Genomic DNA, 14008 nt, shown 5'->3' on the forward strand with positions numbered 1-14008 from the left:
TGGAGATCAGGAAAAGTCTTTTGAAGGAGGTAGCCCTTGAGTTACATGTAGAAGGAAGCTATGGATTCTAAGAAGGGAAAGAAAGGAGGGAGTGCCTTCCAGATATGAGGTATAGTTTGGATATGGGCACAAAAATGGAAAATTGTTCAGGAGGAATAACAAGTAGACTCATTTGGCTGGATTATAGAGTGTGTTTTAATATGCTTGGAAAGGTAGGCTAGAGCCAGATTGTGAAGGACTTTAAATGGTTAACAAAGGAGTTATTTTAACTAGAGCTAATAGCCATTGGAGCTTTATTTTTTATTTTATTTTATTTTGCTCTTAGAGCTTTATGAGCTGGGTAATGACATGATTAGACCTGTGCTCTAGGAATATTAATTTGGTAGCTGTGTGTGGGATGAGTAGAGGGCAGAGAGGCTAGTAGGGAGGCTATTGCTATAGTCAAGGCTAGAGATAGAAGCACTATTTCTCCTAGCAGATGATAAGATGTTCAAGGACTATTTGATGAATGAATGAAGAGTGAATAAAACATTTAGGGAGTGAGTATGCTCAGTTTGGTAGGAAGTGGGGGAGGAGGACAAAAGACAGGATTTTTACAACATTAAAAGTTTTTAAACATTAAAATATTCTTACTGACCTAGGCCAGGACTACTTAAAAAAATTTTCACTTTTAAACTCTTCATCCGAGGAGTTTTTACACATATATTCAGGTATACAGATATATAAAATATACAAATTAAACATTTACTGGTAAATCATAATTCTTAGTTACAGGACCTCATATAGAGTTGTGGTCCACGGTTTAAGAAGCTTTGATCTAGTCCAACTCTTATATTTTAAAATATAAATGATTTATTTAAATGTAAGTATAAATGATATATTTAAAATGATGAAGAAACTTTGTTTAGAGTGGTTAAGTGATTTGTTACAGATAGTTCAGATAATGTATGTCAAAAGATATTGTCAAAACACATTAGGCATTTTGGTGTAGGTGGGCAAGAGTTAGGAAGAAAGAAAATAAACTAGCTTTATTATAATTTATGAGTCCTCCACCCTTTTAGATTGTTAGGCTCTTAGCTCATTTGTTTATAATGATTACATCAAAAGGAAAGAGCAACCAATTCAAAAGACAATTACATGTTACACTGTGAGCAATGTAGCAAAGTTTTGGAAGATATTCAAGAGTGGAGGATGATTGTTTGATATAAAGCATTTGGAAACTGGTCATGAATTCTTAGGGAATGAGGAAACCAATCTTAGAAGAGAGGAAAAAAAGAATGGAGACTTGATTCCTTTGGCTTATGACCCTTGAAGAACTAACTGTGTTATATGACTTAATTTTGTTTTTGAAATCAATGGGCTTTATTTTGACACAGTCATTTCCAAGAAACCAACTCCCTCCCAACAATGATACCTTTCCTTACTGAAAGGTAAACACACTGGACTTCATATAGTAAACCATTAAACCATTTCAATAAAACATTCTCATACCACCTTAATCTTAGTTTATCTTCTTTGAACATAGTTTGCATATTGTCTCTCTCATTAGACTATCTTGAAAGCATAAGGACTGGTTTTCATCTTCCTTTGTATTCCTGGCACTTATCATAGCGTCTGACACATAATAAGTGCTTAATAAAGCCATGTTGATTTGTGTATTAGTTGTGGCTTCTATGTTTTTATTTTTGAGTTTAGTTAAAACCTAGTTAAGGTATTGATGTTGTTAACCTAAAACCTTTTGTTAGATTTTAATGTCTGTTATATCAGCCTATCATCTTTCTGATCAGCCTGAACAGGGGTCACAAGGCTGAATGATAATACTTAATAATATAGTGACTAAAGTTTTCTGAGATAATTTTATATCTGGATTTTCCCCTTCATCCAGTTTTGGTTTCTTAATGTCAGTCATTTTGGAAGGTTGTACTGCTGCTACTTCTAAAAATAATGTCCTACCTCTATATTGTCATCTTTCATTTTCAATATCTGCTCCTTTAGTGTCATATTCCTAAAATGGTTCCTGATTGTATTCTATTTGGAGATGTTTCCTGTTTTTGGACCTGACATTTCATACTCCTTCAACTCCTGCTGGTTTTTGAGGAATAGTTCCCAAGGTGTTCATGGAACATTGGTGTTTCCTCCAAGTAGTTTGTAAAATGCTCTTGTATTGTTTATAATAGTGCCTGGTCCTGGGACCTTTTTTTCTTCTGCACTCCTTTTCTTTTTGAATAGCTAGGGAGAAAAAGTTATTTCCACTAGAAGTTATATGCACTGATGGTTTGGGATAATAACTAGTGGAGATAGGACAGGAAAAAAAAAAAAGGGAAACTCTATAGAGAACAATCCTGACAACAGGGGAGTAGGATTCTGGAACTGGAGTTGTTTGATTTGCTTGGGGTGGGGATGTTAGGGCCCAAGGATCTCTTGAATCTTGTTCTCACTTCATCTGACAGACTAGTAAATTGGCTTGGGGAATGTGGAATGGCAAGAAGTTGAAGAGAGAGAAAAGAAATCTAATCCTCACTTTGTTCCCTATGGGAAGCAGCAAGTCAAGACTGAACTAGATAGGGGAGAGATTTGCTACTGAAATCGGACGTTTAACAGTGGCTCACAACTGACAAATCTTTGGGATTCCAATTCAAGAATATTTTCCTAACTTTTAATACAATTTTCTTTTGAAATCCTGAAAACCTCATGAGACACATTATATTGAAAGGCATCATACAGATAGTTTGTTAGGTAGGAACCATGAGTCAAGAAAGTGAGAAAATCCTGCAAAGTAACTGTAGGCCATTCATTTGTAAATGAATCTTTTACAAACCGTCTATACAATATATAGCCATTCTGACATACTGACATACTGACATTTCTGGCATGAATTAATTATTGACATGATAATTAAAGAAATCCTATTCTTGCTAGTCTAAGGAGATTTATTTGGGGGGGAAGGGCAATTAAAAGTAGGTGTAGTAGGTAATATTTTTCCTTGTTTAAATGATCTTTAGGTTTTTATTTTTTTAAATTTTTTTCTAAAGGAACCACTTCTTTAGAGAGTTTGTTTCAACTGATAGACAGTGTCAGGGAGGGCAGAGTCTAAATCCCCATGAGTGAGGTTTCTTTCATCTTCAGTAACACTGTTATTTGGTGGTTCTGAATCTTATACCAGTAAGAATAATGAGAAAAGAGCTTGAGGGAAAATAGTCTAAGAGAAGAAAAGTTGGAAGCAGGGGAAAGAAGAGTTTAAGACTCTTTGCTTAGCTGCTGGAGGAAGGAGAGGCTGGCATACAGAGCACAGAGTTGGGGGAGTGTGTCAGGGTCCCAGTTATATTTGAGGCCTGATCTCTGCATTTCCAGGCCACTCAGCCCCACCAGAGCCTCAGTGAAGGTCAATTCCTCATCCCCAAGGGAGGATAGTAGTTCAGGGTTCAGGGGACATAAACCTTCCTCTGTCTTTGGAAAGTTTTGCTCCATAACACTCTCCACCTAGAAGGAAAACAAGGTAAACAAAAGGAGTTGTCTGATTTGCTCCAAAGACACATGTAGTTCATGAAAGACCTATATTTTCTTCTGCCCCCTCAGAATTGGGCAATGAAACCCAGAGGTTGGCTCAACTTCACACTGCATAACTCTGCCTGTAAGATGTAACATGTATGCTATTGCCACCCTGTTCTTGGATTGAGGGAGGTACCCAGAGAGAAGGAGGAGGAAGCACATAGTACAGTGACAAGATTGCTAAATCTGGGAGTCAGAACACTTGGATTTGAGGCCTTGGCGCTGTCATTTATTAGCTATGTAATCTGGGGCCAGTCACTTCTTTTGGAGTACTTTCACACTCTCTTGTGTTAAAAAATCATGTTTTCTATTGTTATCCATTGAAGTCTTTTCCCCCAGCTCTTCTGGTTGGGCCCATTTCCTCTTACCAGTTTCAGCTGCAGGGGCAAAATCTTCATGTCCATGGACTTTGTTAGTAGTTTATGTTGGGCTTCACTTAGCTCTAGAAACAGGAAGCATTGTTATGCCATGGGAAGGGCTTTCTCAGAGACTTCCACATGCCTCCCTTTCTGGTGCTTTTACATTTACCTGTCAGGGCTCCAAGGAAATACAGAATGCCTTCCACAACATCACGGGAGAGTTCAATATCTTTTGGGCTGGCTTCCAGGGACACAGGATGCCCCTTGTTCAGAGCTTCTTCAAACTGTGAAAGAGAAAACCATCTCCTACCTCAAGTTCACCCTCTCTGATTCAGAACACAGTTCTTTGGTTCTAAACTAGTCTCCTTCCAATCCCATTGTAATGATGAGCCCCTCACACTCACTGTCAACCTTCTTTCCCTTATGGTAAACTTTACCCAAAGGGCAAAGGGGCATATGCTTTGGAGAAGGACCTTTATTATTTGTTCTTTTAGGAGTAAGGAAGGATAGCAGTGGCTTTTGAGGTCACCTGGACAGCTTTGAAAAGGATATCCTATTGCTTGCCATCTAGGGGAGGGAGTGGAGGGAGGGAGGGGAAAAATTGGAACAGAAGTGAATGCAAGGGATAATGCTATAAAAAATTAATTCTGGCATGAGTTCTATCAATAAAAAGTTATTTAAAAAAAAAAAGAAAAGAAAAATGTCCTATTCTCCCATCTCTAAATTATGAGTACTCTTGTAACTTTCTCCCAGTACCTCCTCCTTTGCCTGCCCATTTCATAGACCCTACCCATCCCCCAAAACTTATCCATTACATTGGATCTCCGTGTCTTACCGCCAGCTCTAGGTCTTGGAGGTCTTGTTTCTTCCCTAGAAGGTTTCTGAGGGACTTGAGTAGTGACACTTGCCCTTCCTTGCTCAACTTGGCCACTTCTTGGGCCTCACTTTGCACTTCTTTCTTAAGTGACCCAAAATCTTCTGGAACTTCAGCTGTGTGTGCAGAAAAAACAGAAGGCAATTCCTTCCTTACCTACTCCCAACCCCTTTTGTCTGGTAACTTGTCGTCCATGAGTTTCTTTCTCCTTAGGACTCTTCCATTCAGATTCCTATACTCTGTTCTTTATCTTGGATTGAGCCTTTGCTTATTCTGAGACCTGTAAAATTATTCACTGGACCTGATTTGTTGTTAATATCACTTGTCTTAGTTTTGGGAATAGTGAGAGCCCAGTCCTTATGTGAAGCTGGAGAGGAAGGACTTCTTTCTCTACCTCTCCCCCGCCCCCCCCTCCGCTCCCCCCAGTGGGACTCCTCCAGAGGGTGAGGTTGTGGGACAATTAGGGGACATTCTGAATCATGCATAGAGGCTCTGTCCTGCGGTCTAACAATCCATGGGTGTTTCTGGTTGGTGTCATAGAGGATCTTTGACCCTGGAGATGGCTTAGACCCCTGGGAACTGAGATAAAGCAGCTCTCCCCTCTCTTGCATGTTTATAGGAAAAACTCACAAATCTCCTTACAAATATCAGATGTCTGGATAACTGGAATGGAAAAGGAAAACAAATGGATAAGAATGGCAGCCTGAAACATGTTACCAATATAAAACTCATTTCTATATAGCATGTTGTGGTTTACAAAATAGTTTAAATATACAATCTCATTTGATCCTTACAACAACCACGTAGGTTGTTACTATTATAATTTCCATTTCACAAATGAGGAAACTGAGGTTCATAAAAATTAAGTGATTCTTTGCCCAGGGTCACTCAACTGCAAGATGTGGGGATAATACTGAGAGTAAGGAAATATGTCCTAACTTTTTCTAAGAAGGTTCTGTCCTTTTAAGAATCACAATCTCATCATTCCTAGCTTCTCTGGAAAATAAGGAAACAGTCATAATGGTTAGAAAATTTGGTGGGTAGGAGAAGGATCAGTGGCAAAATTCATTGACCTTTGTAGCCCCAGCAGTTCCAGGTCTGGACTTAGAATACTGAGAAGTTAATGGGTGAATAAATAGTCATTGTCAGTGGACTCTTGAGGACGTAGGCCTCAAAAAGCACACTTGTTGAGGATCTTCCCTAAAAAGTTCCCACTTTAAGGCACAGTAGGTAAAGCACTGGCCCTGAAGTCAGGAGAACCTGAATTTAAATTGGGCTTCACTTTAACTCTTACTAGTTGTATGACCCTGGGTAAGTCACTTAATCCCAATTGCCTCAAAAAACATTTCCACTTCTGTGAATAATTTAGAAATCATGGCTTTTTTTTTTTTTTTTAAAGAAAAATAGTTTAAAGATTTTGGTTTCTTGAGCTCCTAACATTGCCATAGAAAAATGACTAAGAAAAGCTTGATCTTCTGAAAGTCAGAATAAAGAAAGGGTAATAATCTGAAAAGAAAAGAAGTACACTTACAGGAAAATATTTTCTCTTCAGGCTTTTCTAGATAAATAAAATAAAAATACATCAGCATAACATCCATGCCTACTTTTTCCTTGGGAACATTTTGTAATCTACCATTTTACTTAGTGTCATTATGAAAACATACTCTTGGCACCTATTCTCAATTTGGGAGCAAATATCTTTATTTTTATGAATGTTTAGGCTCTGTTTTTCTTTTTGTCTTTCTATTTCTTAACTTTTGTCTAAGAATAAAGAAAGAATTCTATCTTATCCTCTTCTCCCTCCAAAAATTGGGACCTATAGTTTAGTAGGGAAAAACTGTAAGGCAATGAGGATTAATAGAAGAAAATCATAGATTTGGAGCAGGGGCTCTTGGTGTTGGGTCCATGGACCCCTAAGAAGTCTGTGGATAGTTTTCAGGAAGGTTCTGTGACATGGATAGGTGAAAAAAAAATCACATCTTTATTTCACTATAATTGGTTTTCTTTGAAATCCTAAGTATTTTATTTTATGCCTTTAAAAACGTTCTGAGATAAGATGTCTGCAGGTTTTTTACCAGAATGCTAAAGGGGTTCATGACTCAGAAAAGAGTAGGATCCTTTGATTTGGATCTCAAAGGGATCTGAGATGTCATCTAGCCCAACTCTTTCATTTAATAGATGACAAGCCTGAAGCCCAGAGAGGTTACAGGATTTGTACCACATCCAAAGGTGTTGAGGAATGAAAGGAGGGACTGTTGAGGGTACAGGAAGGGATTGCTGGGGATAGGGCCTTAGAGGCAAGAATAATGGGGAGACTAGAGGCTTTCTACTTGGAAGCAGTTGTACTCACCGTCAGGGAAGGTTTTCAGGTTCTCATTGTAGACATGGGGAATGTCTGGGGGGTGAGGAGAGATAAGAAAGAGGTGGTATTAGCTACTGTTTAGCACTTTTCACCTTCTACCCAAAGACTTAGAAATCTTTGGAATCAAGCAAATTTCCCTCCAGATTGTCACTAGCTTATCTTATATAAAGGTTTAAAAACCAAACAACACCAATATGAAAAAAGTTTTTTTCTTTCATTCCTTCAGGTTTCTCTTTCTATTTCTCCTCTTCCTGTCACACAGACCACATCTCTGGATTGCATTATTTAAATCATGATAATTTCCCTTCTTTTCTCAACCTATTTAATTAGCTACCAGAGAAAAAGATCAGGGACCCTTAATGATTGGGAAAAGGGCCCAGTAAGACTGAGAAGGGAAGAACCCTGATTCCCTGGGTCTCAACTCACCCCAGTCATCCTTTCCTTTGACTATCAGTTGTCTCACTCGGAAGGCTAGGACACAGCCTTTGGGGATAGTGATAGCCTCTTTGTGATCTAAGGACCCCTAGAATTAGAAAACAAAGATTAGCAAAACTACAGACAGTTTGAATTTGCTCTCTTCACCTTTCTCTCCAATTGCTTTTCACAAATGGCTCTACCCCGTGGCATCCACTTCAAAGCCCTTCCATCAGTTTCCACTAAGTATTCATTTAATCTTCATCTCCTTTGCTGACTCAGACTTGCTACCCCAGTTGGGCCAACCTGTTTTTAGATTGATCTTGACTCACAGCCTTCACAGGCCTTTCTCCCCTTCCTCTCAGATTTAGTGTCCTAGTCATCCACTCCTCAATCTCCATCCATTCTCAGGTTTTTCAGGAAGCCTCCATCCTTTGCTCCTGGCTCCAAGACTGGGCCGTAATGGTCCAAGAGCCACACACAGAAAATCGAAGCTTGCTTTGTCCATGTCTACCCAAGAGACATGCCTCTAAGACATGTACATCCCATGAAGGGGTGGACTGTGGAAGGAAGGAGCTTAATTGTTGTCCTGTCAATTTGTCTCAACAGGCCAGAACCTAAGACCTCCTCTATTACTAGGGAGTAGTACAAGCAGCCCACTGGAGTTGGGGCTCACTAATCACTATTCACTTGAGTATACTTATTATTATTCTGGGGTTTTGCTCTTCTGCTTAGGTTTCCATTTCCCAAGAACTGGCTGTCCTCAAGCTTCTGACTCCATTTGTAGATGCCTTACAAATCAGTATGATTTAGAACAATTCCCACACCTCCCGGGGATGGGGGGAGAGGGAGAGTACCACAGGGACCCACCATAGGCTTCTGGTGACACTTGCTTTTTATAGAGGCCAAACATATCACTTGAAAGAGGTCAGTGCTATAGGAAGTATCCTAGCCTAGCACATTCATGTGTCTGTGTGTGTGTGTGTGGAATCCTCCCTTGATTGTCCCCATTACAGTTGTTTTCTAGACTTTGGCTGGCTCAGGACTGACTGACTTTTGTTTCTTCTTAGGACCCAGCACAAGGCTGTATCCAGATAATCAGAGAAGGGGCTTTTAGCATAACTGGCCGACCTGAGGACCGAGTGCAAGAACAGCAGAAAAAGAGACTGGCCATGGGATATTAGGGAAAGGATATTAGACTGATATGGGGTGTTGACTGGAAATGGAACTGGCAGGGCTGGGCTCCACCTTTACTAAGTGCCTGCATGTACTCCTGGGTGGTAGTGGGGAAACCAAACCTGTAGGCCTAAAGGGGCAAAGAAGGGGAGGGAGAGGCATCCTGAAGCTTTCCCAGCATTCTCCAGGGTGACTTCTTTCACAGTTTCCACAACTTCCATCACCACATACAGGTTCTCCCCTCTTTGCTTTATCTCCTTTAGGAATGAGTGCTCAGGCACAAGCTTCCTGGGTGGAGAAAATACAAGGAGAAGGTCCAAGGGTTTACCGCTTCCTCTTCCTCCTGTTGCCTTCTGAATTCCCAGCCCCTGAGAATCAAGTTTGTACCAAGGATTTCTTTCTGGTTTCTTGTGGCCTAGATTTCTGAGCTGCCCATTCCTTATATCTTCTCCTGACCTCATCTCTTATCTCCCAAATACCATTTACTGCCATTAAAAGCTAATATTGTTGCATCCTATGTGCAAATTTGCCCTAAAAACTCACAGAGGATGGCAGGATATTAGACCAGAACTGTGTTGGGAACTGCCTTTCTGAGTGGCCCAGAAACAGTCTGGGTCACTTAGTGAGTGGCCTCCGAAGTCATTTGTTTTGTATGGCTACAAAAGCCATAAGAATTCAAGAGCACTTTAACGTAGTTTTAAGATCAAATTCAAACTGCCCCAAAAATTAAGTACAAAAAGTTTCTATGAGGAGGATACTTTATATGCAAAGTCACATTATATGCAAAGTAAGGGCCACAAGCCAGAAGGACTTTCTCCCCAGAGCTATTCTTATGAAGTTTATGTCGGGAGTAGATTGAGGGTTCTTCTCCCCACCCCAAGACCAAGAAAAGTTTGGTAATATTCTAGCCTTTCCTCTAGATTCCCCTTCTTCCATCCCTCACCTTCACAAAAGGTCCCCCTTACTCTCACCTCTCTTTCTGTAAGTCATCCAGAGCTTTAGGGGAAACGCTGAGAGACTGAACTTCTAGTGTGCTGCTGTGGGAGAGCCCTGCAGTCCCTTTGACTTTTACTGTTTTGGGAACATCTACTTCACCCTCCAGGCGGGCATCCAGCATCTTCTTGAAAGAGAAGCTCCCTGAGTCTGATGGATCTGAGGGGATGAAAAGGGATGAAATGGGGTGCTGAGCCAAAGGCATTCCCCAAATCAAAATGCCATGGACCAACTGGTAAGCCCATCCTCCTTCTCCTATATGGGATGACACTGAATCAGTCTCTGCCATAGCGAGAGAGGAAGTACCTTGCAAACTGGATGACCAGGTCCATGTCTGCCTCTATTTTGTGTCTATCTGTGACACAAACTGACCTGATGGTGAGGTCCCAGGTTGAAGAAGATCTAGGAGGGTATAGTCAGTGCGGACATAACGGGCACCCCAAAACAATGTGCTCTTCCTCTTCCTTAGGACCAGGCAGAAAGGGTGGAAGCGCTTGAAATCAATGAGGCTGTCCAAGGGGGTCAGGTCCCCTCTGGGATTGAGCTGTCTGGCCAGGGCCCGGGTGACATTCTCAAATAAGGTCATTGCTTCTGGAGAAAGAGCAAAGAATCAGGTGGCTGCCAGAGAGAGAGACAGAGACAGAAAGCTGGGATATCTCTGTTTTAGGCATCATGGTATAATATAGAACTTAGTATATTCAAAAGTTACAAGACCTAGGCTGAAATCCTGACTCTGCCACTTACCAGCTTTTACTTTAGGAGCTTAGATTTTTTTGACTCTCAATTTCCTTATCAGCAAATAAAGTTAATACTACTTGTAATAGGGCAACTAGACAGGACAGTGAATAGAGTGGGGGGCTTGGAGTCAAAAAGATTCATCTTCTTGAATCCATATTTGGCCTCAAGATACTTACTAGCTGTGTGACCTTGGGCAACTCTATAAAATGAGTTAGAGAAGAAAATGGCAAACAAGTCTTTGTCTAGAAAACCCCAAAAGGTATCCTGAAGAATCTCAAACTATTGAAAAAGGACCAACAATAAAATACTTGTAATACTTCGCAGAGTTATTATGAGGATCAAATGAAATAAAATATTTTGAAAACACTGAAGCACTATATAAATATAAGTCACTGTTACACGAAGTCTCATCCGATATCTTGGATTACTTTTTTTTTTTGGCTCAACTATAGATCTAGCTGAAGTAGCAGGCACAATTAAATCGTTTGTGCGAGGGTGAGTGTCTGCTCCCAGGTCTGGAACCGCCATACCTGGGTAGTTGGATGGGATGGGGAATCTGAGAGGACCATTCTGATCTAATGGAGTGAACCCCACACTTAATGCCAAGTGGTTATTCAGTTCCTTCAAGTGTCTGACTCTTTATGACCTCATGGACTTCTGTCCATGGGTTTTCTTGGCAAAGATGTTGGAGTAGTTTGCCATTTCCTTCTCCAGTGACTTGTCCAAGAGCACACTTGTCTGAGGCTGGATTCTAAACCCATCACTGTCTACTATGCCACCCAGTTGCCTCAGTTATATTGTGGTTTCTGGCAGATTCTCTACAGGTTAGAGAACTATCTTCAGGGCTGGCTGAATATACTCTCATAATGCCAGGACACTGGACACTTTGTCCAGGGACTGCCTCTCCTCTAGGGTAGATTCTTCTGCCCAACCTTTTCAGTGTGCACTTAAATGTCTAACAGGTGAAAATTAAAACAGATGAGTTAAATTCTGCTTGTAGGTTGCATGTCTCTGTCTTCCAGGAGAGTCCTTTTCTCTAAAGCCGCTTAGTTATTGCCATTCACTGCCCCTTCCCTGCCCTCCAGGTCTCCCTCACACCCCATCCCACCTCTCCCATTTCCAGAATCTTTACCGAAGAGTGGTGGTGGTGGTTGGGTGCTGTCAGTTGGAGGTAGAGGTCATGTGCTGGATGGGTCAGACGTTAATCCAATCTGGTCTTCACAGGGATGCTTGGGTTGAGAGAATCTGTGTTCAGTGGTGTCTGTGTGACTGCCTGATTTATGTCGCTGTGGAGGGAAGGAAGGAGGCCACAGAGATCTCTCCTGCCCTGGTGACCCCACCCCACCCCATTGGCCACACTTCCGGGAGAACTGCATCAACCTGTTCTTCGAGTGCCCTGCCCTGGGCCCCAGGCCCTAGTTTGCTATGGGCTGAGAGGCCAGGTGGGAGCTTCCTGGCAGGTGCCAGCGTGGGTGATAGGAGTTACACTAGAATGGGAAGTAGCACCTGGATCAATGGCTGATGGCCAATGGAGGTAAGGATGGGTCCCCTGCAGGGGAGACTTAAAGCTGCAGGGTGGCTCAGGATATGTATGTATATATGTATATAAAAATATATGTGTGTTGGAGGAGATGTCCTCCTGTACATTTTTCTGTGATGTTGGAGAAAAACATCAGAGTTGTCAAGGAGAATCTTGTCTGGTACAATAAAGAAGCAAGAATACCACATCTAGAAATAGATATCCTACGCTGTACCCTGAGACCATCACCCCTCTGTTGGAAGGTAACAGCACACTTCATTATCAGCCCCTCTTTAGTTCTTTACTTCCTTGATATAAGATAGATGTATATATGTATTTTCATAGATACTGATATGTATGTATGTGGAAGCCTAAGGGATTTGTGTTTTTATGGAATACTGTTGGAACAAGTTGGGCAACTAGGTGATAGCAGTGGATAGAATACCTGACCTAGACTTAGGAAGACTCATCTTTCTGAGTTCGTATCTGGCCTCAGAGATGCACTAGCTGAATGACTTTGGATAAGTCATTTAAATTTGTCTCAGTTTTCTCATCTGTAAACTGAGCTGGAGTAGGAATTGGCATTCTACTCCAATACCTTTGCCAAGAAAACTGGTAATGGGGTCATAATTGAAAAATGACTTAACAACATTGGACTTGGGTGGCAGGAGACCTAGATTCAAGTCCAGAATTTGGCATTTGTTAGCCTTAGGCAAATAATTTTTTTTAAGTTAAGATCTTAGCTTCCTCATTTTATCCAGTGTGGAAATACAGAGGCTATTTACCACTTCTCATCTGTAGGGGAGCTTTGACCTGTTCTGATTCTAATCTGAGCTGGTTTGCTCCTTTCTTTGAGAAAAGAATAAACATATATATGATACCTATTACATACCAAGCATTCTACTAACATATTATTTACTTTACACTTCCTTTGGGGAAGTTTTGCTTCCTTTTCTTTACCTCTTTAATAGCCACATGACTTTTTGTTATGACTGAAAACAAACTTGAATAAAATAATCAAAGATACAATAGGACATGTCTTTCACTCCTGTCTATAACTATTTGCTTAGATTTTTAAAAGAAGAGGCCAATTAATCTATTCCTCTGGGCTGAGACATTCTGTAGACTCAGAAAATCCTCTCTTGACCCTAATCAACTAATTTCAGAGAGCAAGTTCTTCGCTTTGGAACACAGTCTAAATTTCTTCATTTTTAACCATAGATGTCTAAGTTCTCATTACCTGGTAAGGACTCTATAGACTCAGAACACATCTATTTCCTATCATTTCTACTCTATTATCATTCTTTCTGGCCCCTCTGTAAAGCCACTCCCCTTCCCATCCATTCTGCTAGCCTCAGAGATGACCCATGGCTCTTAGCATCAGCTTAAGGACAGAGGTCTGAGGTTATATACAAAGCATGAGCATGGGATGAGGGTTCAGGTGAGACTATATTTTTTGTTTTGAAAATAAAGAATACTACCTAGCACATAATAGACTTTTAAAGGCTTTTTGTTAAATTTGAAATGGAGCTGCTCTGGACCCTTGCTTATTGTCTTAATCTCTTAGACCACAGAACTTTCTCTATGGCCAGCTGTTTCTTTTTCCCAGAATCCTTTACCCATCTCTCCTCATCCCATCTCTGGCACTTGCTGGATCCCTACAGAGAAATTCATATGATTTCTCTGAGGACCCTGGAGCTCCTTCCAGCTTCCATTGTTTACATTTCCAAGATTGGAATTTAAAGTTAGACTCTATAAGAAAATTCTTTTGCTCTGTTACAGTAATTGAATTCAGGAAGCTAGGTGAGGGTGACCTTTCCCTCCATGAAGGCTTCAGATGCTTAGGATTCTTACTCTTCCGGGGTGGGGGGACAAATAGTCTAGTCCTCTGGAAGGACTGGTCAATACTTTAGCCTCAATCTCTTGGGAAGCACATCCTCTTGAGTTCCCTCTGGTGGCAGTTCAGGGTTTAGTCACTGCACTGAATAACCGATGTCTAGCCTTGGGTGAGGCTTTGGGGGAAT

The 14008-nt window shown here is 40.9% G+C and overlaps 1 protein-coding gene across 2 annotated transcripts; it reads right to left on the reverse strand.

The window, feature by feature from the left end:
• On the reverse strand, positions 1 to 11696 carry GSDMA (gasdermin A). Of its 2 annotated transcripts, none has more exons than XM_051994587.1 (12): positions 11598 to 11696; positions 10100 to 10315; positions 9706 to 9886; positions 8857 to 9022; positions 7571 to 7667; positions 7133 to 7177; positions 6314 to 6340; positions 5425 to 5445; positions 4744 to 4898; positions 4078 to 4192; positions 3918 to 3991; positions 1 to 3480 (listed from the first exon to the last, which is right to left on the reverse strand). In XM_051994587.1, exons 2-12 carry the CDS (start codon positions 10311 to 10313, stop codon positions 3238 to 3240), a joined length of 1338 nt encoding a protein of 445 aa, XP_051850547.1. In that variant the 5' UTR covers positions 10314 to 10315; positions 11598 to 11696; the 3' UTR covers positions 1 to 3237. The 2 variants fall into 2 exon arrangements, with proteins under 2 accessions (XP_051850547.1, XP_051850546.1); XM_051994586.1 differs by having other exon boundaries at positions 10100 to 10318.
• Between the last annotated feature and the right edge of the window lie 2312 nt (positions 11697 to 14008).

This window comes from Antechinus flavipes, chromosome 4, assembly GCF_016432865.1.
Source record: "Antechinus flavipes isolate AdamAnt ecotype Samford, QLD, Australia chromosome 4, AdamAnt_v2, whole genome shotgun sequence".
NCBI classification, from domain to species: domain Eukaryota; kingdom Metazoa; phylum Chordata; class Mammalia; order Dasyuromorphia; family Dasyuridae; genus Antechinus; species Antechinus flavipes.

Bases quoted from the DNA above. Each gene is read 5' to 3' on its own strand.
- GSDMA (XM_051994587.1), bottom strand. From the start codon at position 10,313: ATGACCTTATTTGAGAATGTCACCCGGGCCCTGGCCAGACAGCTCAAT. The intron at 6,341-7,132 runs GTGAGTACAACT...TTATTTATCTAG, and splicing joins CCTGAAAACCTTCCCTGACG to AAAAGCCTGAAGAGAAAATA. The intron at 4,193-4,743 runs GTAAGACACGGA...TCTCTTTCACAG, and splicing joins TCCAAGACCTAGAGCTGGCG to TTTGAAGAAGCTCTGAACAA.